Below are 25,761 nucleotides of genomic sequence, written 5' to 3'. Positions count from 1 at the left end.
CATCCCCTCACTCATGAACAAGACCCCGAGGTACTTGAACTCCTTCACTTGGGGCAAGGCCGTATTCCCTACCTGGAGGAGGCAATCCATTGGTTTCCTGCTGAGAACCATGGCCTCAGATTTAGAGGTGCTGATCCTCATCCCAGCCACTTCACACTCAGCTGCGAACCACTCCAGTGAGTCTTGGAGGTTACCAGCCGATGTCCAAACATCTGGATGGCAAACACGGACCTGAGTGGGAAGGAGCGCTATGTTCCTTCCTTTGCACAGTCCCTTCCGGTACTGCACCGGAATGCAACCAACATATGAACTGGACTTACGCAATATGTGTCAAAGCTGCGTCTGACACATGGAGTGATTGCTTGGCCCACTGCCAGCAAACTTTCAGTAAAGGTGTCCAGTGACACATGTGTAAGTGCACCCCGCATGCACGCTTAGTGGCTCATGCAGCTTTTATGAACACACACACATACAGACAGCTGAGAGACAACTTCAGCCCCACGTGTGTGAGCACGGCGCACGTGTGCACATGCCACTGGACACCTTTGCTGAAAGTTTGCAGCAGTGTCACACCATGTGTCAGATGCAGCCTTTACAGTGAACTTTAATTTCTTTTTTTCTTTTTGCTTACTTCAGGAACACAACATAAGTCTATACATTGTGATGTGGGTTGGATTATTACATGGGATTTAATTTTTGTGTGGTTGTTTGCAGCACACAGAAGCCTGGTGAGAGGCTTTTTGCCACAGGCTATGGTTTGGATCTTCTGCGCTGTCCTGGTTCCATGCTGGAGGTGAGTTTTATGTTTAACAACCTTGTCATGGCCTGGCAATACAGTTCCATGTCACACCTCCTACAGAGTTTAGATGGTGATCAGGTAATAATACATATATTACAGCTGTGAGATCCATTCAGCTCCGTGCTTGATGTGGGCTATGACGCATTACTGGGCATGAGACCACAGAGAGTCACAACGGCATACACTGCTTCAGTTTTATTGCGCGCTGTTCACACCCACTGTACATGATGAATATCTGCCACATACATGTTATTACATATCAACATTTCCTGTAAACACTGTATTTAATATATAAAGAAATGGTCTGTGAACCTTTAGTGTAAGTTGAACAAACTGTGTAAGTGGCCTGTTCATAACACTCTGTTCCAACAACAGGTGAGGGAGCTTTACTGCAGGGAGTAAACACAATGCCAAGATCAACAAATGCTCTTTGACAGGATAATCATGTGAGAAAATAAATAATTCATTCTCCCTTTCTTTGCCTCATACTATTCTTTCTTGCTGTTCTTGCAGGGTTTTTGGTCTTTCTGGCCATATGGTGCAGGTTTAACTTTTCCCTGCCCACAGCATCAAAATGCCTTTCTTCAGTTCCTTTGGATTTTAAACAGGCTGGCCATCAAGCGCGTAAAGTCTGGGAATTCAAAGACAAGACACCTGCAAATCCACTTTCAAAAGCACACACTACAGCACAGTCAAATCCAATTACTGCATTTTGCAAGTATCTACATTATAATAGCCAAGTGGGCTCTGTGTATGTGTGTGTGTGTGTGTGTGTGTGTGTGTGTGTGTGTGTGTGTGTGTGTGTGTGTGTGTGTGTGTGTGTGTGTGTGTGTGTGTGTGTGTGTGTGTGTGTGTGTGTGTGTGTGTGTGTGTGTGTGTGTGTGTGGCTTCAATCACGCAAAAACTGGGGAGAGCTGGCATTTGCCGTTTGGTATACTTATGTCTTTTGTGTCAGGGTTGAACGGTGCAAAAATGGAAAGTTGATAGGACAAATATTTTTGTGAGAAATTAGCAATGTTAGTCTAACAGTGTTGTTAATGTTATTGATTTATTGTGTTTTTTAGCTCAGTTGGTTTATTCAGTTTACATAAGTCTCATGTTGCTATTGCCATGAGTGAAATGTTTAGTGGTTTTAATGTATTCAGCCACTGTCTTTGTCAACAGATATCATCATTCAGAGAACATTTATGCTCAGGATGATTATTTACCCACCTGTAAATCTTCACTTACTTGATTGCGCAAAACTGAACCTTGATCTTTCTCTTCACAGGCAAAGGCTGAAAAAAGAATAGAAGTAAATACATTATTATGCAACAGTAGCAACTAAAGAGAAGTGCACACTAAGTTGTGATTTAATGTGCTACTAATAAGACAAATTTGCTGCCTGTTACTGACAATGTGTGTTAACACTATTGAACATGTTCAGTTTGGTTAATTAAAAATAAAGTTTTCTCACCTCTTCATTTGTCTGTGGTTCTTCTGTTGTCTTCTTACAGCATCTGATAGTATTAAAAAAGAAGTAAATCCTACGAATTACAAAACAGGTTTAAGTGCCCCCCCCCCCGTGATTTCTGCAGTCTGTTGTCTTCCGTGTTTTGGCCCAATGCTAGAGGTGGGCGGATTGATCCTAATATCGATAATATCGATACCAACGCTGGTATTGATATTGAACGATCCTCGTGTAAAAAGAACGATACTCAAGCTTTTTTCTCTCCCGCACTCACTGACTGCTGCGCATGCAGATTCATCAAAGTCGACTCTCTGTGTGTAAGAGCAGCGCTGCACTGTGTCACACAACACGGAGCAGCGCACCCTTGTATTGTGGTTTGTCAGCCCTCTACCTCAGGAGATTTAAGTTGTGTTGAGTGATATTTTTTAAACAAAAATGTTGATTGTGATAATAAAGTATTTTGTTGTCATGTACAATGTTTGGCGAAATTCTATCCTAAGTCTTTTGGATCCTTTGGATCTATGAAGCTTAAATATGAAAAAATATCTGTATCGATATTGGCGATACTGGGCCTGTATTTACTTGGTATCAGATCAATACCAAAATTCCCGGTATCGCCCACCTCTACCGGATGCCTCATTTCTATTGGAGGTGAAAAGCTACATCACAGTGCGCAGCGGTGAAAGTTGGATTGAGTTGAACTTTGACCGCGGTGAGTTTGATGTCAAGCGGAAGTGCTTGTTGTGTTAGGAAGTAACTGATAGGAATAGCTGTTACTGCCCCCTGGAGGTTGGAGAATGTTATTAGAATGTTCACTTGTATGGAGGTCTCGACACGCTTCAGTAAAGCTCCGAGTCAACCTACTTAATGTCTAGCCTGCTTCTGTTCCACTAATCATCAGTCTGCATCAGGTAACATAACATGGTGTCAGAAGTGTGATAGAGATGGACAGTGACAATTCGGTCAACTTTTAAAAAGATTGTGAGGAGAAAGGAGCGCGGGAGCAGCGTGCGAACTAGCCTCAGAAGAACCAACCAGCCTGTTAGCGGTGCAGGAGAGGAGCAAACATGGAACGGCTACAGATCCCCCGCCACCAAAATTCAATGTCTCGAAGCCAGAGGAATGGCCAAAGTGGAGAAAAATGTTAGAAAGATACAGGATAGCATCACGGCTCGATGAACAGCCGGAGGAGAACCAGGTAAATACCTTAATTTACACTACGGGAGAGGACATCAAGGACGTCATAACGTCCCTAGCTCTAACAGAGGAAGAGCAGGAATATTATGCTGAGGTAATTAACTGACTTGAACGACACTTCGTAGTGAGAAGGAATGTGATATTCGAACGTGCAAAGTTCAACCAAAGACACCAAGAATGCGGAGAGACAGTAGATAATTTTATCACTGCACTTTACTGTTTAGCAGAACACTGTGGCTATGGGGCCTTACACGATGAGATGATACGGGACAGACTCGTTGTGGGGCTGCGAGACAAAACCTATCCGAGCAACTTCAGATAGACGCTGAGCTAACGCTAGAAAGAGCAGTGACGCGTGCTCGGCAAAGTGAGCAAGTCTAAAAAAAGGAGCTCATGAAATGAAAAGAATGGACATTTGAACATATCACATCAAGCCCAAGGTTTCCTCAAAGCAACGGAGAAACTGAACGCGCAGTCAGTTAAAAGACTGCTACAGAAAGAGCCAGACCCATACTTGGCCTTTATGGCTTATCGAGCGACCCCCCTCTCCAACGGGTACAGCCCAGCTGAACTACTCATGGGCAGACGCATCTGAACAACTCTCCCTACCGTTCCATCCTCACTTCAACCAGTGTGGACTGACCTGGGGCGACTGAGACGGGAAGAGAAAGAAAACAAAAGAAAACAACAACTGAACTACAACAGACGACACAATACTTACCCTCTGCCTCAGCGCCGTGCAGGAGATCATGTCTGGGTGTCAGACACAAAAGAGAGAGGAACAGTGTTGAAACCAGCTAACACACCAAGATCTTACCTGATTGAAACCCCTAGTGGGGTGCTCTGTCGCAATCGATACCATCTCACAAATACACCTGTGGCTCCAGAAGCATCAGGAAACTCAACTGAGACCCCACCTGACCCGACTGCAGCAGAGCCACCCACAGCAGTTCCCAGGTCCGCTGGACCTATCGCTGGGCAGCCTAGCAGTCCTGAGCCAAGAAGATACCCAGCGAGAGAGAGAACAGTGCCAGAGTACCTGAAGGACTTTGTTACTAGTTAGCAGGTACTCCTTGGCTGTCTGAGTGGCATAAGGGGCAGAATACAGCCCTCACTCAGCTGAAGGATTGGGCAGTCGACTCTCACACGCAGTGTTTCTGAATTGTTTGCGTAATGTTCATGTAAAGTTCACATAATTAATGCGTGATGGAGATTTTGAACATTTCAAAATTTTCTTTGCGCACTTGCATGAAGCTGCTCACAGTTTACAAAAAAATTGAGATGAGTTTACTCTCGTGCACAGCAGAGGGTGTGCAAGTGCGCAGATCAAAGTCGTGCAAGTGTCAAGGGGCCTTAATTTTAGACATTCTTTGATCACCATGGAGCTGATCATTGGCTGAGTCTTTGCCATTCTTGCTATTCTTCGATCCAGTTGTCCATTTTCTTTGTCTTTCTGGTTTTTGTTGCCATTTTAAAGCATTTGAGATCATTTAAGTTGAGCAGCCTCTCATTTTCTGTACTTCTTTATATATTGTCCCCTATCCAATCAACTTATTAATCAAAGTACACTGTTCTGAATAATGTCTGGAATGACTCATTTTACTCAGATTTTCAGAGAGAAATGCAAAACAACTTCCATGTACAACATTTGCTGCCTTTGTCCCTAAATATGGACCACCTGCAAGGGTGTAATAGGCTGCATATAGGCTCCTGGACACCAGCATGGACTCCCATCACTCTTGGACACCAGCATGGAATCCCAAAATTTCCTGTATATTTGTATTGTCAAATGTGTTGGTAGAATGGCCCAAGCAAAGGGTCACCCCTTTGAGTCTGGACTGCTTGAGGTTTCTTCCCCTTTGTTCTTGCTCTAGGGGTTGGTAAGGTTAGACCTTACTTGTGTGAAGCGCTTTGGGGCAGCTTTGTTGTGATTTGGCGCTATATAAATGAAATTAATTAAATTGAAAATTGTAATAACGGTCACAGAAAGAAAAATGCAGACACCTTTTTTGAACAGCCTAATATTCCTTTTCTTCACTTTCTGTAAAGTAATAGCAAATTTGTTCAATTATTCTTTTTATTATTAAACAGTATATTTATTTCCTCTTTTTTACAGACACATAAGACAAGAAAAAACGGAAATCTAACTGAAGACCAAAATGAACGTCATATCTTTAACCCCAAGTTCATACAAACAATTTAGCGGTTCTTCTTAATGAACTAAATAAATAAATAAATAAATAAAATACTCGAAGCAGGGGAACAATATTTGATGAAGCGAGCGCACGAACAAAGTCCCTCTCCTTGCCACTAGATGGCGACAGACGTTTTCCTGCCCTTGCTTTCACACGAAGTGATGTGGTGATGTCTATGTGATTATTCCGCACATAATCATTTACTTTACCGTGGTCTTACATAACAATCATGACAGCTAAACGGATTTAAGGCGAACAACAGGTAAGCGGACAACTTTAGCGTTTGCAGTTCACATGTCAGATAAATAGCGCCTACGGTGTTGCTTTTATTTTATTAGCAAGCTAGCTTTTTTTAGCGCAGCGAGCCAGGTAACGTTAACGCTTTTTCCATTAAGTTGGGCCAAATACACAAGTGAAGTGTTTGGGAATAATTTATTGCTGATTGCTGCCTACAACGGGATACGTTTGAATCCCTGAATAGGCTGTGTCAAGTGAATATTGCAGAGTTAGATACACCAATATGTTAGGTAAATTGCTAACAAAGTATCCTCTAACAGGCCTTGCTGTCCCCCCATTGTCAAGTACGTGCTAGTGGAATGGAACATCTGGTTGGATGGTTCAAAATAAGAGTTAGTGTAACGTATTTTAGTGGTTAAAATGATGCAGAAAATTTGTAAGGTAGCGATATGGTCTTGAGACATGTATGAAAAGGACGTTTTGTTTCCAGTAAAAGGCGTATGTAAGTCGAGTGGATGAGAAAAACCTTCAAAAAGATTTGCTGGTGATGCCTTGGAGTTGACTGGTTAAATTAATTTCCTTTGGAAAGCTGCACGCGTAGGCTAGAATAGACAAAAAAAACGGATTACAGACCATCTTAATATATTTAAACATTAAAACAATTCGGATATGTTAAACTACGGTCCTTTTTTTAAAATACAAGTCTGGAGGTACTTTATTTTGAAATAAACGTCCTGTTCGTTTCTGTCTGCTGCAGGTGTGACTTGAAAGCTAAGCTACCGAGTTAGCAAGATAGTAAGAAACCTTTTTAATTAACGATAAGCCATACAATAAGTGATATTATACGGTGTTGCTCTTGCTACGAGGTCTTAAAATCCGTGTACATGCTTTTATTTTAAATGTCGACCAATGTTAATTGTTCTCCAGATGTTAGATTAGCTGAGATATTAGCTAGCGGCTAACCGAACTGCTCTTTTTAAGGAAAGATCGTTAAATGGTGCAGAGAAAAGTTGGGTTTCATCCTATCATGTCATTTCTTTACTGCAAAAAATAACATTCTGCCCTGTATCTTTCTGTAAAGTTACCATTAAGCCAGCTATATGCATGACAGAAGTAGTTATTAATATTTTGTGCCTGTAAAGTTAATATCTATATGGAGACTGACAGAGGTTTTTGTTGTTTCAGATGTCTTCATTGTATGTTATACTGTGATCTCTAATCTGAGAGTAAACACGTTAAAATGGGGAAAAGGTGTTGAAAATTCAGCAGTTTTTTGTGCCGTGCTCCCACTCCTATACAGGTGTGTGTTGGTTCATTATTGCATTGACAGATTAAAAACATGCGCCATTTGTTATGGAATAGAAACTGGCATACAGTATAGCAAATCTCTCTACAGTGTGCTATCCTCAAAAACTGATCGCACAAATGGTGAGAGGAGCAACAACGGTATTAAACACACTGCAAGTTTCAGTGGCTGGAAAAACCAGCTGTATAAAACCTTTCCCTGTTGCCCTGTTCTCCCCAGCATGATTCATAAAGTTTGTGTCAAAGGCTATGTCATCCTGTGATCGATAGAGCAAATGAATTATTTACATGTTTAAATATTTTGTCCTGTGGCAATATCACTATTTGGGGCTCGGACGTAGAGATGATGTCACATGTCCGCTAGCAATACAGACTTCCACAGAAAGATTTTCCCTGTTTCAAGACATAAATGCGCACTGGGAGGAGCTGGATTTGAAGGGGATTCGCCTATGTCTGATCGTAAATGTGGATAGAATCTGTTTCTCTAGGGGATCAGGATGTCATACTTTGTGCCCTGACAGCTGTGCCAGTGTAAGATTGTAAATGGACCCCATAGAATATTGACCCTGGGGTCCATTTTCTGCAGAGGAATATAGGTTCCCCCGTAGAATATAGACCACCTTAAAAATGCACTGACATGTTAATAATTATAATAACATGAATAAATATGAACATAGACAACAAAACACAACAAATGGCGAATAACAGTTTTATTGAATATAAACTGTTAAACAATAACAGGCTCAAAATGGTCATGCATGTTTTTGAAAAACATGGTTTTTCCAGAAGGTGAACATAGTGATGGCACATCTGGTAGCGGGGAGTAGCACTCTCAGTGGTATCTCTGTCCAAACGGTGAGAAGGTCCAGATTGGCACAGAGAGAAGGCTGGCTATTGCTGTAATCTCCACCTCAGTCGTGTACTCTCCAGACTGGGAAATGTTGCAGGTCTCTGCTGTCTTTTTGTGCTGCCAGGTCGCTGAAGGTGGTGGTGGTCTTCATGTACTGAACAGTGAGATGACAAAGGATCCTGTGATTCGTCTGGGCACCAGTCAGGAAGTAAGAGATGCTCCTTTAGAAGCAGTTGCCATCATCGCGCATGGCAATGAGGTTGTTAGGTTCCTCTTCAAAACCGATGGTCTCCCCAGCTGGTGATGGTGGCAGTTTCTTCCTGACTCTGAAGCCAAGCTGTTTGGCGCAGTCAGCCTGCCACTTCTCATCGAGTAGGTTGATGGTCAGCGGAAATGGGGGCGTAACTCCAGTGACTGTGCAGTCAGGAGAGCTGTTGCAAACCAGGGCACTGGCACAAGGTGCTGGAGAGCAGGTCCATATCCTGTGCCATACGAAATGGGGCTGATATTATAATACACATTAAATAGAAGTGGTACAGATTCTATGCCATAGAAAATTGACCTAGGTACTATACTACACATTGCATACGGGGGGGGGGGGGTTCCGCATCCTATGCCATAGAAAGAAATATGAAATTGGTCACTGCATCCTTAAACTCTGGACATAAACTCTACATGGTGGATCCTTGATCTCTGGACATAAGTAGAAATAAACAAAATCTGTAGTTTTTGTCAAAAGCATTTCCTTTTAGACATTATTAGCATGAATGTCTTTCCATACATCTGAGCTGAGCTCTTACAGCCAGCTATGCTGCACGTCAGGATGTAATTCATAAAGAATGCAGGATGTCTTATTTTGGGAGGAAAAACGTTTTAGTTGATTGTAGTTTATTGTCTGTATTACCGCCTTTGGAAAGAGGTGTCATTTTATTTAAAGCGGCAATTCGTTTTGAAGTTATTAATTCCGACCGGACTCTGTCTCAGCAGAGAGCCGTGCAGCATTTGGAGCTGTGCCAATGGAACGGAGGACAATTCTCTTTTCTTGACTGGAACAAGGCAAGAGTCCCAGGTAGTGACTTTAATCCACACAAAAGTGACTCACAATTGACATATTTTAATGGCTTTGATAGGGGTTAAGAAGCGGTCTTTCCACTTCTGAAGAGCAGCGAATCAAAGAACCAACGAGCCAGCAGATCGAAGCACTGCTTCATTGGTTCACGCTTCAAAGTGGAGTCGCGCTGCATACGCGGTTGATTACAGATCCACTGCAGGGTCTGTAATCATCGTAGAGAAATGAACATTTTCCCTACAAACACCCTCAAAAACAATGGCTAGTCTGAAGGACCAGTAAGGGAATCGTTAAGCAAAAAGGCTATTGATGTCGGTGGATCGAATCATTTCTTAACGATACCCGAAAAGAACTGGTTCTCGATATACAACCCTACCCGGGAACTAATATGTATTACATAAAGAGGTATACAGTAGCAAATTGAAGTAGGTAGTATAATACAATAACTCAGCCACATGGGGTGTGCAGCCAGTACATTCTGAGTGCCGGTCCCAAGCCCGGATAAATGAGGAGGGTTGCGTCAGGAAGGGCATCCGGCGTAAAACAAGCCTTCCCAACTATTCAGACTCAGAATCGAATTCCCATACCGGATCGGTCGCGGCCCGGGTTAACAACGTCCGCCACCGGTGCTGTTGCCCAACACGGTGCCGGTGGAAATTGGGCTACTGCTGGGCGAAGACGACGAAGAAGAGGAGGAAAATGTTGCCACGAACAGCGGGAGAAGAAGAAAACTAGAAAGGTGGAAATGAGAGTGGGGACATTGAATGTTGGTAGTATGACTGGTAAAGGGAGAGAGCTGGCTGATATGATGAAGAGGAGAAAGGTAGACATATTGTGTGTGCAAGAGACCAAGTGGAAGTGAAGTAAGAGCAGGAGCATCGGCGGTGGGTACAAGTTGTTGTACCATGGTGAGGACAGGAAGAGAAATGGTGTTGGGGTCATTTTAAGGGAAGAGTATGTTAAAAGTGTGTTGGAGGTTAAGCGAGTGTCTGACAGGGTGATGAATGTGAAGTTGGAAATTGAAGGGGTGATGAGGAATATCATCAGTGCATATGCCCCACAGGTAGGTTGTGAGATGAAGGAGAAAGAAGATTTCTGGAGTGTATTACATGAGGTGGTGGAGAGTGTGCCCAAGCATGAAAGAGTGGTGATAGGAGCAGACTTCAATGGGCATGTTGGTGAAGGGAACAGAGGTGATGAAGTAATGGGCCGATATGGTATCAGGGATAGGAATGGGGAAGGACAGATGGTAGTTGATTTTGCAAAAAGGATGGAAATGGCTGTGGTGAATACCTACTTTAAGAAAAGGGAGGAGCACAGGGTAACATAGAGTGGAGGAAGGTGCACACAGGTGGACTACATTCTTTATAGGAGATGCAAGCTAAAAGAAATCACAGACTGTAAGGTGGTAGCAGGAGAGAGTGTCACTAGACAGCATAGGATGGTTGTTTGTAGGATGACTTTAGAGGTAAAGAAGAAGAGAGTGAGAGCTCAACAAAGGATCAGATGGTGGAAGCTGAAGGAGGAAGACTTGTGTGAAATTTAGCGAGCAGGTGAGAGAAGCACTAGTTGGAGGGGAAGCAATTTTGGACAACTGGAAAAGTACTGGAGATGTGGTGAGGGAGACAGCTAGGGCAGTACTGGGTATGACATCTGGACAGTGGAAGGAAGACAAGGAGACTTGGTGGTGGAATGAAGAGGTCCAAGAAAGCATAAGGAGACAGAGGTTGGCGAAAAAGTTTTGGGATAGTTGGAGAGATGAAGAAAGTAGACAGGAGTACAAGGAGATGCGGCGTAAGGCGAGAAGAGAAGTGGCAAAAGCAAAGGAAAAGGCATATTGCGAGCTGTACAAGAAGTTGAATAGTAAGGAAGGAGAAAAGGACAAAGGGACAGAGCTGGAAAGGATGTGCAGCAGGTTAGGGTGGTAAAAGATGCACATGGTAATGTGCTGACAAGTGAGGAGTGTGTGCTGAGAAGGTGGAGGGAATATTTTGAAGAGTTGATGAATAAAGAAAATGAGCGAGAGAAAAGGCTGGATGATGTGGCGAGAGTAAATCAGGAAGTAAAAGAGATTAGCAAGGAAGAAGTAAGGGCTGCTATGAAGAGGATGAAGAGTGGAAAGGCAGTTGGTCCAGATGACATTCCAATGGAGGCATGGATATGTCTAGGAGAGATGGCAGTAGAGTTTCTAACCAGATTGTTTAATAAAATCTTGGAAAGTGAGAGGATGCCTGAGGAGTGGAGACGAAGTGTGCTGGTTCCTATTTTCAAGAACAAGGGTGATGTGCAGAGCTGCAGTAACTACAGAGGCATAAAGCTGATCAGCCACAGCATGAAGTTATGGGAAAGAGTAGTAGAAGCTAGGCTTAGAAAACAGGTGAAGATCTGTGAGCAGCAATATGGTTTCATGCCGAGAAAGAGCCCTACAGATGCAATGTTTGCTCTGAGAATACTGTTGGAAAAGTACAGAGAAGGACAGAAAGAGTTACATTGTGTGTTTGTGGACTTAGAAAAAGCTTATGATAGGGTGCCAAGAGAAGAGTTGTGGCATTGTATGAGGAAGTCTGGAGTGGCAGAGAAGTATGTTAGGGTAGTGCAGGACATGTACAAGAATAGTGTGACAGCGGTGAGATGCGCAGTCGGAATGACAGACTCATTCAAGGTGGAGGTGGGATTACACCAAGGATCAGCTCTGAGTCCTTTCTTGTTTGCAGTGGTGATGGACAGGTTGACAGATGAGATCAGACAGTCCCCATGGACTATGATGTTTGCAGATGACATTGTGATCTGTAGTGAGAGTAGAGAGCAAGTTGAGTCTAGTCTGGAGAAGTGGAGATATGCTTTGGAGAGAAGGGGAATGAAAGTCAGTAGAAGCACAACTGAGTACATGTGTGTGAATGAGAGGGAGCCCAGTGGAATAGTGCAGTTACAGGGAGTAGAAGTGGTGAAAGTAGATGAGTTTAAATATTTGGGGTCAACTGTTCAAAGTAATGGAGAGTGTGGTAGAGAGGTGAAGAAGAGAGTGCAGGCAGGGTGGAGTGGGTGGAGAAAGGTGGCAGGAGTGATTTGTGACCAAAGAATATCAGCAAGAGTGAAGGGGAAAGTTTACAAAACAGTAGTGAGACCAGCTATGTTGTATGGTTTAGAGACAGTGGCACTAACAAGACAGGAGGCAGAGCTGGAGGTGGCAGAGCTGAAGATGTTGAGATTCTTTTTGGGAGTGACAAGAATGGACAAGATTAGGAATGAACATATCAGAGGGACAGCTCAGGTGGGATGGTTTGGAGACAAAGTCAGAGAGGTGAGAATGAGATGGTTTGGACATGTGCAGAGGAGGGACCCAGGGTATATAGGGAGAAGGATGCTGAGGATGGCGCCACCAGGCAGGAGGAGAAGAGGGAGACCAAAGAGGAGGTTCATGGATGTGCTGAGAGAGGACATGCAGGTGGTTGGTGTGACAGAGGAAGATACAGAGGACAGGGTGAGATGGAAATGATTGATCTGCTGTGGCGACCCCTAACGGGAACAGCCGAAAGACAAAGAAGAAGTATAATACACATTTAATATAGAGGGGTCTATATCCTATGCCATAGAAAATGGACCTGAGTACTTTAATATACATTAAATTAGGGCTGCAGCTATTGATTATTTTAGTAATCGAGTGTTCTATCGATTATTCTGGTGATTATGGAGGCATATGTACTACAATCGATGCACAGAATTTGCCTTGAACAGTTTTTGTAATTTAATTATTCAAGTTACTCGACTAATTGTTTTGGCACTACATGAAAGAAAGTTTGCCAGACCACAATGGAAATGACTGTTTATCGCTTTCTTGTGCTATCTGTATATTGTAATGGGCAAATACGTATTTATTTTTTGCATTATTGTACTAAATAAATTCAATCAGTCAGATTCAGAAGAGGTACAGATTCTATGCTCCATTTCCTAGTTCAGTGGTCGGCAACTGGCAGCTCTGTAGCCTCTCTGCAGCGGGTCCCTGTACCTTCAATAAAAGGTTCCATGTCTGTGAATCTTTTTTTTCTTTTTGCTGCCCCGTGGAGCAACATGTTAAGAAAAAACCCCAAACTGTGGAGCCACATTATTTCTCATTTCATTTACTTGCTGAGTGACTGACTCTATCCCCATGCTTGCTCTGCTGTAACAGGAAACAAATGAGTTTCCTTTGCAGAGTGAGTGGTTGAGGATGAGTGAGGGATGGGAATTCATGATAACTTATTGCTGTCAGTACCAGTATCGAGTCTGCTTATCGGTCCAGTTTTTTTTTTTTTTTTTATCGATTCCTTTATCAAATCCTGATCAATTTTCTGTGTGTAGAAATATGTTGGCCTCCAGGTTTTCAGCGTCAACATGGCTATTTTCCTTGTTGCTAGATGGTCATGTCATAACACAGGTTTTGCAATGTGGAACTGTCACAAATATGTGGCAAAACTGATGAGGAATTGATATTAGATTAGATAGAACTTTATTAATCTCCTGGGAAGACTCTGACAGGGAAATTGAGGTTCCAGCAGCCCTGTATAGCAGCACACAGGGTAAGAAGCACACAGAGCATCAAAAGTAAAGTAAAAAAAAAACACAATTTTCAAATATAAAAATAAATAAACAAATATAAATACCAGACATAGTAATCACTATTGGTTTACTGGCTATTTCTGTTCCTCTCCTTCCCATCCTCTGTCTTCCTGTTGCTCCTCTGCCTGAGTGAGGAGTTGTACAGTCTGATGGCCTGAGGGACTGTTGGTCCTGCACAGTCTGTCTGTAGTCTGTAAAACTGCAGGTTCCTTTAGAGTGAGTTATATGAGGTGGATCAGACTTCTCGTTAGGGTTTTCTGGGCTTATCTAGCGTATGAGCACCTTTAGATCCCTCCAGTAGGAGCTGAAGGATGTAATTGGACAGAGGAATGTCTGGGCTGCCTTGCTTGCTTAAACTGCTGTTCCCATTTCTTCTTTGGATAAGTGGTGATTTGATGCATTTTTTGTTTGTTTGTTTTATTATTTTACAGAATAGAGCTGCAGTGATTGACTGTTAAATAATCAACAGCTATTTGAGCCTTTTGGGTCATTTAAAAAAAAATCCAAATTGTCTGATTTCAGCTTCTTAAACATAATAAATACATTCTGGTTTGTTTTAGTAGTTTCCTTAATCCAATCTGTCATTACACTGAATATTCAAGACTTGAGGGGCAAAAGAAGGCATTTGAAGGCATCACCTTGGACCCTGGGAAATACTGATTGAGATTTTTCACCGTTTTTTTTTTTTACATTTTATAGACCAGTCAACTAATCAGATTGTTTAAATATATTCTTTTCTTGAAAGAGACTTAACAGTTGGGGGCCATAATAAGATTTGTGGGGTTTTTTTGTTTGTTTTTGTTTTTGTTTTGTGGGGCGGGGGGGCTAAGACAAGTGATATAAGATATATGTCAACATACAACTAATAATTTGGTGATTAATGGAATGTGTGTGTGTATATATGTGTGTATATATGTATGTATGTATATATATATATATATATAGTACATTTAAGCATTATGAATGTTCTTTTTCCTCTGTGTTTATCCCATGTTTGAGGGGGGTTGAACGTGCACTAGATTCGAGCAGTTTAAGGTTTTGAAATCTTGACACTTGAGCTTTAATATTGGTTTACATTAATCTTTCATTGTTGTACGCAGTGTTCATGTCTTCCTGTGTGTGTGTTTTGTTTTGTTGTTTTACAGACCCAACAACTACTAGTCTATGTAAGATGAACGCTGAGGACAAGTTGGAGGGCGTGCTGCTGAAATGCAGCAGCGGAGGAGTTGACGGAGGAGGGAGAGTTGGGCTGGCCGGTGGAGGAGGACTGGTGGTGATGACGCTTGGGGAGCGGTCACTGGCAAGCCATCCTTTGCTGGCTGAGGATGATGACGATGATGAAGATGAAGAGGAGAACTTGACTGGGAGCTCGCTGGTTACGCATGAATTAATCCCACCTGAGCCGCTGATGATGCAGGAGGAGGTGACAAAGAATGGTGGAGGAGTAGAGGTGGGAGAGCATTTCCCCCTAAAAGTCACCAATAAGTTGCCCTGCTTGCTCCAAATACCAGTGAGTTTGTGCTGGTTAAGAAGTGTTACGTATTTTAACACTTTTTTTTTTTTTTTTTTGGTGGGGGGTGCACTGCATCCACAGTATACACTTGTGGGTCTACTTGTGTGGGAAATTCCTTACAGGTTGTCAGTTTGAACAATGAAATGCAAACAGTTGACTGATCAGTTTACGGTGTGAATATTGAGTTGTTTTTGAGAGGAAGGTTGAGTTCATTCAGTAAAACTAAGTGGGTCTGTTATAATTCAGACACAATGACAAAGTAGATTAAGCAATAATGTAAATAGAACTGGCAGGTCATTAAGCTATGCTGCAGCTGCTGCCGTCATCAGAAGCTGATGTCACATTAGAGGGTGTCCTCATTTGTCAAAATATGTTTTCCTGATTCCTCTCATGTCCTTTCCGTGCATCTCTTCACTTCTTAACAGTGAAGGACAAAGGTGTGGGGAAAAACGATGCAGTTTAATGTCAGCCTGTTTCTTCTGCTCTGGTTGTTCTGTTGCAGCTCTGTCATTGCTGGATACCTTGAAGGCTTATTGCAGTTTCACTTATGTGCACTTCACAGTGTGAAAAAAATTTTATGATGGTGTATTCTCTGTTATGATGTTCATTCAAATGGCAGGCGGAAGGTGGCAGAGAGAAAACACTTAACAAGGAAGAGCTAAAAGGACCGTTTTCATTCTAAGACCTTAGTTAAAAAAGACAATCCGTATGATGAATTGTAAAATATTACAGGCTTGTATAGTGGGAATGTGTACAGATTCTGGCCACCATAGGGTAGAAAATGAAATACCTTGAAATATGTAATGTAATATACCATTTTAAGGGTACTGTCTGGAGTATTAACCTGTGAAGTTTCAGAGCTTAATACCTGCTCAGTCTGGAGACACAGCTGAATCAACATTCGCAGCATCTTGCTGCGGGCAAAAAAAAAAAAATGCATTTTTGATGATTCTTGGACCATACTTTGACTAGCCTACTTCCTTAAAAATAATATTATTCTAACAGCATGTCTGTATTTTTGGTCCAATACGAGCCACACAAAAATGTGACATACAGCAACTGAGAGAGATTTGTTGGAGCTGTTAGCTACTGCTTGAAGTGTTCAAACCAAGATGTATTGTGAGTATCAAACAACAGTGCACTCTAACTCATGGCATAGCTCCAACCTGGTTCTGTAACAGCTGGAATGCTATAGAGTGTAACATACATAAAATGTGATGTACCATGTCTATGCATCATTAATGGACCTGATATCAAATACATTCAAAGAAATAGATGACTAAATAGTAACTACATCTTAACTATACCTTACCTAGTGACATTCCATAAACGGCTGCCCTGCATCATTGGTATGTCATCTCTGGGGTGCAAGTTTTTGTGACGTACAAAAATGTGACATACTCTGTAACACGAAACAATAAATGAGTGTACATGTTCCCATGCAACAATCCTACAATTATTTGCACACAGCAGAGGCTTCTACCACATTATTGTTAATTTGCATTAAAATGACCAAACATTATTGAGCTGTTCACGTGAATTATCTGTAAAAGGTTGAAAAACAGTGTACTTGATACACATAATGCATATTTGAGTGCAATTTACTAAGAATATTTGCTTGAGTTGAAAGCCAGGACATTGCATCTTTCAGCAAATGAAAATATTTTTTTCAATTGCACAAATGGAAAACATTATTTGTTTGATGGCACCAAATTAGGTGATAGTCGAGGCAAAGTCCTTGTGCTGTAGACGGCTTCCTCTCATCATGGACACATTTTTACAAAAAGGTAGAGGAGTCATTCAGTGGAGCAAAATGTATGGTAAATGAAACAAAATTGCACCATATATTATGTAAATCATACAATGGACTGTTTGTCTGTACAGTGGGACAAATAATCAATGCCATGTGGCATACAGTCCACCAATCAAATGACATGTATTTAAGGCTGCTCCCTTGTTTCTGGATTGCCACGGTAGACCTAAAATGAATCTGTATTTTGGTTTGGTGCAAGTTTTATGCTGGATGCCCTTCCTGATGCAACGGTACATTACATGGAGAACTGGCAGGGGTGGGGTTTCAACCGGGAACCTTTTGCACTGGAAACAAGCACACTGGTGCTACATAAAAATTTCTAGTCAGTGCCATTTGTTTTTAGCACGTTAACCTTTCAAATTATTGATTTGTTCCACTTGGGACATAGTGTTTCTGCCAACATAAATAACCAAAACTTTTCACCACCCCATTCGAGAGCTCCAAATGCTAAGTCAAAAAACAATCTGGGAGTTGTGCAGTCTAAAGGTTCAAAGCACCAGAGCATAGGTGCTGTAAACATCATGTGGCTTACTGTCCTGAAGGATCATTTTATTTACTGTCAAATTATAATATATGAGCCTGAACTCCCCCAAACCACATTCACACACACATTCATCAAATCTGACAGTGTAGATATCGAAGCCAGCCTATACTGTGAGTGCTGTATAGAACAGGGGCAGAAACTCTGAATTTTGTCCAGTGAAAACTGGTGTTCAGGCTTCAACACTGTTAAATCCTTGCATGGAATAGGTGTTGGGTAGGGTTGTGGAAACCAGTGATTTAGATTCCTTTATTGGCAAGGAAAGGGTTAGTGACATTTACTTCATGGTCGACACTGATCTTTGCTGACTCAATGGATACCCCGATTGCAGCACTGGAGAGGCTGAGCGAGGAATTGAGTGCACTATTGAGTTTCTGTTTGTCTTGGAGCAAGATGATGATCCAGACTTTTCATAACTTCCTGGACTCTTTTATCAGAAGTCTATCCATATGGTGTGAAAGTAGTGAACTGTTAGAGACATTTGCTAATCTGGGCTGTAACATTTACATGTCAGTCCTCAGCTTTTGAGATTTATTGACACCTGGGAAGGGCTTATGGAGTTATCAAGTCGCTGAACAAAGGTGTTTGTCATTGACAATGCCTTTCCAGGAACACAAAGCTCCAAGTGTTTTGGATCCTGCTGCTTCCTAACTGTTTGGTTGTGAGACTTTGATGCTAACCAGTGACCTAAGGAAACAACTGGATGTATTTTGTATTTTGCCACTTTGGAGGATCCTTGGGTACTGCTGCAATGATTTTGTGTCAAGGCAGTTCCATGGTGTGGTAGAAGTGACAATGGCAGCTCCCAGACTTGTTTAGAAAGAGAGTAATTCAAGAAGAAAAGTCACATAGCCGCATCATTGAATGGGTAATTGGGAGCTATTTATCCATTCACCTACAGTGACATTATGACAGAATGAGAGTAATTTAAACTTCTTGAATAATGGATGATTCAGACAGGCCAGGTAGACTTCTTCAGAGCTCACACATTGTACATCAGAAAGGTTAATCTGATTAAAAAATAAATAAATGATCTTTTTTTTTTTTTTTTTACTTAGTTTTTAGTGCACAGGCTGAGTCAGCCAACCCACACTACAACACATAACATATGATAAAAAAGCAGTGGAACAGTTATCATAATAATAGAACAGCAAACAATCAAATAGAAATAAAATAAAAAATACAGTCACTTCTGGCAAACAGATGCAACATTAGGGTTGAAACACTATAAAACAAGAAATGTTTGTGTGTATGTGGCTTGCATATCTCTCTGACTGTCAGCGCAACCTTGGCTTTCGGATACGGCTTGCGCATGGTGTGATGATGAGCATCCTTTATTATGAAACGTTTGGGGATTAATTTTCAAAACCTTTATTTTGACATTAAACTGTTATTTTGACATGATAACATTAGTACTTCCAAGATGGCGCAGTCCATGGAGTCTCACGACTAAAGCTAACTCAGACCAAGAGCTGCAACTTCAATGTCAGGCTAAAGTGAGTAAAGAGACACGCTGCAGGAGAATGACTTTTGAGAACAGCAGTCAGTTAAACGTGTTCTTTCACGTTTGTTTACAAATATCAGCAGTGGCTCACTGATGTTACTGGTAGCAAAGTTGAACAACATCAGATAGTTCATGTTGCTTGCACCATTTCACAACAAAACGCTTAATGCCAACATCCTATCAAATACTTTTACTGTGACAGGCAATGCTGTCAGCATTCCTTGTGATTGAGTTTAACTTGACAATACTGAGTAGACAGCTAAAATCAGTTTTTTGTTGAAATAACACATTTCCCACAATTTCTACAAAGTTTCAGTCAGTATATAAGCTGAATAAAATGTTATATTTGCTGTGAGTTCAAGTTTAAATAAACTATGTTCAGGAGGCTGGAGGTACTGAGGATTTACTGTTTTAAATATTCTAAATGTTCTGTTTAATTTTGTCTCTTCCAATAACCTGTTTAATAGGAATCCTTTCATTTTCATATAATTGATAAATGATTTTTGATAACAATATGAAATACTGTATTCAAATAATAATATAATGTAACATATCAATCAAAACATAGACCCAAATGACAGAAAAAGTGCTTATGATCAACTACACATGTTGATCAATTATGCTTAATTTGTTTCAAGTGGCTTTTGACTGTTTGTATTGCATCAAAATTTATATTATTTCTCCTTCAAATGTTAGAATGTAAGTTGTTGGCTCACATGTGGCTCACATATTAATCCACGCATTTCACAACAGACCTAAATGTTCCTGACTCATATTATCAATAACTACTGTATTCACAGCCATATGTTTGTGCTTCATGTGCACTAACTGTGTTTAATCCTTCCTATATTTCTATATTTGTGTGTGTATATGTCTATGTTGGATGAATCTCAATCTTTTTCTTAAATAACTATTTGTGTGTCTCTTTGTATCTCAGTGTCAGCCATGTCTTAACAAATGTACACTTTGTCTATTAAAACTATGTAAGAGTAAGTACACCTCTTTATAAATCCCACTTTCAAACACAGCCCCACATGACCATCCATGAAAAATCTACTTAAGCTCCCAATTTTCAGGAATGCAAACTTCCTATGGGCACTGCACTAGTTTACTATTAATAATTAGACCAATAGTGACATATCTACAAGTTCTTTTTCTTATTTAAAAAAAAATTGATCCAAGTAAGTGTAAGTATGCCTGCGTGCGTGCATGTGCTGTCATCATTGATTAAAATGTGTCATATGCTTTGTTAGTATGGAGAAAAAAATAGTTGTCCTACTGCCTCTCTTGTCTTACTTCTATAGTTGACCATCAAACAGGAGCTGAAGCTGTCTGAGGAGCCGGTGCAAATAAGGAGGGACAAAAAAGTTAAGGACCTAAATGTGTGTCCCAAGAAGAAAAAAAGAAAACAACGCTCACCAGCAAAGGTGCAAATTAGAAAGAAAAAACAAACACTTGACATTATTCGGTTTGTGATTAATGTAAAGTTCAGTTAAATTAATTGTTTGAAATGATATGTGCATGCGAGTTATTTTAGGTGTGGTTATACAGAAAGCAGTTTCACAGTAACAGCTGCTAGATGAGTCTCTGTTTGCTTTACTGTTGTAGATTCTCAGTGTCAATGATGACGGCTCCTTGGACATACAAAACCCTAAGTGTCATATTTGTGTTCACTGTAATGCTGCATTTCGAACCAACTACCATCTGCAGAGGCATGTCTTCATTCATACTGGTATGAATTACCCAATTCTATGAAGTATTTCCATTTATTTACAATGAAATGGGATACATTGAGATTATAAATGATAAATTTAACCATTTAAAAGATGTAATGCTAAAGACGTTTTGTGTAATCACCTGAAATGCTTCAGCCACTGTTTCTTTTAATTATTTATTCATTTATTTTTCCTCCAACTCAAGGTGAGAAACCATTTCAGTGCAGCCAATGTGATATGCGCTTTATTCAGAAATATCTTCTCCAGAGACATGAAAAGATCCATACGGGTGAGAAGAAGCATGAATAATGTTATTATCATCTAAGATGTCATTTTATCTGTTGATTTTCACTTCTTGTTGCCATTTGTTGTGCTTCTTTACATAGGTGAAAAACCCTTTCGCTGTGATGAGTGTGGGATGAGGTTCATCCAGAAGTATCACATGGAACGACACAAGAGGACCCACAGTGGAGAAAAGCCCTACCAGTGTGATTACTGTCACCAGGTGAGATGTGACTGTGTTCTTTGAAATGCACTGAACACACATGGACTTTGTTTTTCATTTTCATTGAGGAACAATAATACATGATCACTTGTGGATTTCTCTTCACATTTCTGCTGTTTTCTTCTTCTTGAAAGTGAACCAAAATGTTTAAACGTTCAATATTTTGACTAAAGTTCTTGACAGTGTTAAAATGAAAAATGTGGACAGCCCATGCTCCCAAGATTCAAATGAGAAGAAAACATATTAAAAATAAAACCAGGTAAACAATAACTAAATCAAAATTTGTAATAATTCCTATCACAGAACAAATAAACAAAAAAAAAAATGAATTATGGATGAATGGACATTTTTATTAATTCAGCTCTATTAATGTTTTGATCACCATGCCCAAGCTGCTGATTTGACTGAAGCATTAAACAGAAGAGGAGATTTAAGGAATAATTCTATCAGTGTGCCAAAAACAAAATAGAGCACAGACTATGCAGCAAGAAAATAATGACCACAAAACATTTGAGGCTCCACTATGCCAAAACTTGTATTACGGGGATGTGTGGATGTACAATAAATGTTATATTGGCTGTAACGTCAGATTAGCTGTTTGACTTGTCTTTTGTGTTGAATTACCAGTTAATTATTATATTTAAGAACTAATGATAGTCTTACTAGAATTTGATGGTACCCAGTCCTGGTCCTCGGGGATCCATAATCTGCACAAACTTTCTATATCCCTGATCTGCCAAAAGCTTATTAGTTCATTTAGATGTGTACAGCCAATCAAAAGATAGCTGACACTTGACTGAGCCAATCACCTGTGTAGAGCAGGTAGAGATATAAATCGTGCAGGTTAGGGGTCCCACAGGAGTAGAATGTGGAACCACTGAAGTAGATCATAAGTGCTCATTGAGTTACAGTGACACCACACCCACATGTCAGAGTATCAGGCATGTAAGGAAAATGTTACACGGGGCTTTTAAACAGTCATGTTCATGAGCAATTGGTGGGTGTTGGGGGGGGGGGGCATCTGAACTAATTTTTATAACATTAACCACTTTACTGTATATCTTAGCCTGGGGGCAGCAATTTGACTTTGATCTCTGAACCTGATTGTTGATGGATTCAAACCATCAAATCATTTCTCATCCATTGGTCCAGTGCACCAAGTTTGATGAAAGTAGGAGTTGGTATTCTTAAGATAGCTTGTGAATATTCATACAATCAGTTCCAGGGAGACCAAGGCAATTGTTAGAGTGTACACTTCCAGCAATTTGGCAAATACAAACTGACTGCCTCTGAAAGACAATGCTTTATTAACTCATCTTTCTTTTTATGTTTTATGTGAACCATTTTAAAGATTTAAGAATAACCACATCAAGACATTAAAAAAGGTGTGGGTAAATGTAAATGCTACAATATTCTCGTGACTGAAAACAACACAATTTAGTGATTCTTTTTAGCTAAAATGACTTAATCTTAATGAGAAGATGAATCTAAAATACATGTTTAACAAAATACCGAAACACAAGTAAAATCTGATGCCAAAATTAACACTGGTTTATGAACTGTACCATTTAACTGCCTGTAATAGCCAGTACAATAATACTTTTTTGTTGCATTCTGTTTCCTGCTACAGTAGATTATTATTGTTGTCCTCCTTCCACAGTACTTTTCTCGAACTGATCGGGTTTTAAAGCACAGAAGAATGTGTCACGAGAACAGAGAGAGAAAGTTGAGCAAAGCTGCTGGTAAAGGTGGACAGGAGCCAGATTCTCCAGGCACACCTTTTATTGCCAAAGAGTGTTCACTGCCCAAAAAGAAACGCCAAAAGTGTTCAGAAAAGTTGCAAAGTTCAGCTGCCACTGTTGCTGCCCAGACAGAAGGTCAAACTGTTGCTGTAGTAGGACCAGAGGAGAAGGAGGTGCAGAGAGAGAGTAAAGTTGAAGGGCTACCTCTTTATGCTGTGTCCTCCAAAGTCAAGCATGAATATGTAATCACAGACTACTCGGTGGAACTTCCTCAAGAAACAGTTAATCAACACCAAGAGGGTGAGGTGTCATCAGAAGAAGTGACTTCTCCTAAACTGGTCCTGAAGAAGGTCACCAAGATGAGCCTTAAACAGTCTAGTGACCCACCTCCTTGCCTGTCCACTTTGTCTTCCTTTGAAGAAAATAGCAAAGTTACCCGTTATACTTTTGAAATTGTGGACAAACAGGGACTTTTAGATGTTGAAACCACCACTGAACTGGAGCCAGTTGAGACTCTTCATGGAGGTCCAACAAAACCAGCAACTAGCAGCACAAATTATGACGATGCCATGCAGTTTCTCAAGAAGAAGCGTTATCTTCAGGCTGCAGTGACAAACAACAATCGTGATTTTGCCCTTAACACAAGCAGCGTCTCTTCTCAGCCACCTGTTGCACAAACTGTGGTGTCTACTGTCATTGACGAAACTGTCCCTGCTACTATTTTGGAGCCTCAACCCATCAACACAGAGATTAAGGCAGCCCATGACAAGCATGTGTTGCCAGATGAAGTTCTTCAGACTCTGCTGGACCACTACTCCAACAAAGCCAATGGGCAATCAGACATTTCCTTTAGTGTGACCGACACAGAAGTGACTTCGAGCATATCCATTAATTCCTCTGATGTTTCCGACAGTAGCCCTGTAGAATGTCTGGAATCAGCTAGCGGCCAGGTTCAGGCACCTACTGAGAAGGTCAGCCTATTGCAAGAATACTCCAAGTTTCTCCAGCAAGCACTGGAGAGGACAAGTCAGAATGACAGCTACTTGACCAGCCAGAGCCTCAGCTTGGTATCTGAAAATCCCACTTTATCTGGGCAGCCTCTGTTCTCAACAGAGAAACAATTTCCTTCCCCCAGCAGGTTCAAGTCAGGGATGAGTTCTCCGCTGAGGTCCACTTTAGAGAAGCCTCATTTTGGTTTACTGGTAGGGGATTCTCAGCACTCGTTTTCGTTTTCAGGTGATGAGACCACCCCTCCTTCAGCAGTGTCCCCAGCTGAGGACTTCCTTGAACAGGTCTCCCCCTCTAAAAAGACAGACTCTCAAGGAATACTGCAGACTTTTCAAATAAGCACCTTTGATCAGAACTTCAAATCACACTTTCAAACGAGATCAGGATCCTCAACGCAGTTTAATGTTGCCAATGGACAAGTAAGTCTTCGGGGACACAGTACAGACTTTTCAGAGTTCCCTTTAGTTTCCGTCAGTGAGACCAGGTCTCAACTGAACTCCTCCCCTGATGTTTCATCCAGTGAAACATTTGGATGAAGGAAGGGAATCTGATTTATTCTGTGAATTTCTGTGGCACTTTATATGATGTTTCCTGTTTTGCCAAAACAAGTCCAAATGGCAAATATGTGTTCTTGCTCAAAGCTTTTTTCCTTTCTTTGTTTTGTTTTTTGTTGTTGTTTTTTTTGTTGTTGTTGTTTTTTTCCTTTTTTTAATTGTTGAGTTTAAACTCATGTTTGGAAGATTAAAAAAAAAAGAGTATAATGGAGAATAATAATTAGGATTTCTCCTTTAGGGAAAAAAAAAAAGTTTTATGTGGTTATATTTCTTGCGCCAGACATTTCATGACCCAGCATAATGCAAGGGACAGAGAAAAATATTCTCATACCATTGACATCAGTCATACATCTTTTTTCTATACCTGCTTATTCCAGTTACGGGTCACAGCGCTTATCCCAGCGGCCATTGGGTGAGAGGTGAAGTACACCCTGGGCAGGCCGCCAATCTGTCACAGGGCTGACACATATTGATGGACAGACTCATTCACACTCACACGTACAGTCCATTTGGAGTCGTCAGTTGGGCACTGCACTCTAAATTTTGCTCTAAATGCACAGTAAATTTTGCTGAGTAAAATTTACTCTGCTGGGATAACATTTGGTCCCGGTCTAAATAGAGTAAAATACACTCTATTATAGCGTGAAATCAGCTCTACAGTCTTGCAAAATCAAGTGTTTCTACTCCAACAAGAGTTGATTTTACACTGTGATAGAGTTGATTTAGCACTGTGATAGAGTATATTTAACTCTATTTGGACTGGTACCAAATTTTATCCCAGCAGAGTAAATTTAAATCTGCAAAATTTACTGTGCATAATTGGTCAAATCCCGTGATATCATGCAGGGTTTAAACAAGACTGCGGTGTCCTATTGACCTGCATGTCTTTGGAAGTGTGAGTAAGCCAGCGCAACTGAAAGGAAACCACACAAACACGGGGAGAACATGCAGTTTCCAAACAGAAAGGACCAGGTGGGAAGCAAACCTGTGACCTTCTCGCTGTGAGGCAGCAGTGCTGACCACTAAGTCATCAAACAGTTTTATTTTAATTTTGTTAAAGAAAAAAAAAAGCTGTGTTTATGAAAAATTTCCACTTATTACCATGTAGGCCTAGCTGTGTGCCTTTTTGTCACAACCCATTTCTGGTAATAGTTCTTAAAGGCAAGTT

At 40.9% G+C, this 25,761-nt stretch overlaps 1 protein-coding gene across 3 annotated transcripts; it reads left to right on the top strand.

The window, feature by feature from the left end:
• Positions 1-5,763: 5,763 nt before the first annotated feature.
• znf148 (zinc finger protein 148) lies at positions 5,764-24,644 on the top strand. Of its 3 annotated transcripts, none has more exons than XM_034186491.1 (7): positions 5,764-5,903; positions 14,844-15,208; positions 20,374-20,496; positions 20,678-20,801; positions 20,990-21,073; positions 21,171-21,289; positions 22,950-24,644. In XM_034186491.1, exons 2-7 carry the CDS (start codon positions 14,870-14,872, stop codon positions 24,573-24,575), a joined length of 2,415 nt encoding a protein of 804 aa, XP_034042382.1. In that variant the 5' UTR covers positions 5,764-5,903; positions 14,844-14,869; the 3' UTR covers positions 24,576-24,644. The 3 variants fall into 3 exon arrangements, with proteins under 3 accessions (XP_034042382.1, XP_034042383.1, XP_034042381.1); XM_034186492.1 differs by lacking the exon at positions 5,764-5,903 and adding an exon at positions 9,063-9,102; XM_034186490.1 differs by lacking the exon at positions 5,764-5,903 and having other exon boundaries at positions 14,733-15,208.
• The last annotated feature ends 1,117 nt before the right edge of the window (positions 24,645-25,761 follow it).

Source organism: Thalassophryne amazonica, chromosome 14, assembly GCF_902500255.1.
Source record: "Thalassophryne amazonica chromosome 14, fThaAma1.1, whole genome shotgun sequence".
NCBI classification, from domain to species: Eukaryota; Metazoa; Chordata; class Actinopteri; order Batrachoidiformes; family Batrachoididae; genus Thalassophryne; species Thalassophryne amazonica.
This window is presented reverse-complemented; position numbering and strand designations above follow the sequence as displayed.